The 503-nt window shown below is 35.4% G+C and overlaps 1 protein-coding gene across 1 annotated transcript; it reads left to right on the plus strand.

Moving 5' to 3' along the window:
* Positions 1-6: 6 nt before the first annotated feature.
* Positions 7-490, plus strand: LOC113465230 (piggyBac transposable element-derived protein 4-like; the record flags this gene model as incomplete). Its single annotated transcript, XM_026819678.1, has 1 exon — positions 7-490. A coding segment is annotated over exon 1 (379 nt), but the record flags the coding sequence as incomplete, so codon positions are not given.
* Between the last annotated feature and the right edge of the window lie 13 nt (positions 491-503).

A 503-nucleotide genomic window follows, 5' to 3' on the forward strand; every position in this document is an offset into this window, starting at 1 on the left:
TTGAATGCGTTTATAGCAATTTTATATGCTCGTGGTGCATACGAAGCAAAAAACCTAAAACTTCCATATTTATGGTCCGAAAAATGGGGTCCGAAATTTTTCTCTGAGACAATGAGCAGAAATAAATTCGCCGAAATTCTTCGTCTAATTCGGTTCGATAAGAAAAATGAAAGAAGCCAAAGATTGCAAACAGATAAATTTGCATTAGTTTCAGAGGTATGGAATAAATTCGTTGAAAACAGTCAGATGTGTTATAAACCAGGTGCTACCATTACAGTTGATGAGCAATTATTCCCGACCAAAACCAGATGTAGATTTACGCAGTATATGCCAAACAAACCGAATAAGTTTGGTATAAAATTCTGGTTGGCGTCGGATGTAAAAAGTAAATATGTTGTAAATGCATTTCCCTACTTAGGAAAAGATGAAATGAGGTTATCCGTACCTTTAGGTGAATTTGTTGTCCTTAAACTTATAGATCCATATATTGGTTGCGGGAGAAC

Source organism: Ceratina calcarata, unplaced genomic scaffold, assembly GCF_001652005.2.
Source record: "Ceratina calcarata isolate Rehan_Ccalc_2016 unplaced genomic scaffold, ASM165200v1 scaffold10688, whole genome shotgun sequence".
In the NCBI taxonomy this organism is placed as follows: domain Eukaryota; kingdom Metazoa; phylum Arthropoda; class Insecta; order Hymenoptera; family Apidae; genus Ceratina; species Ceratina calcarata.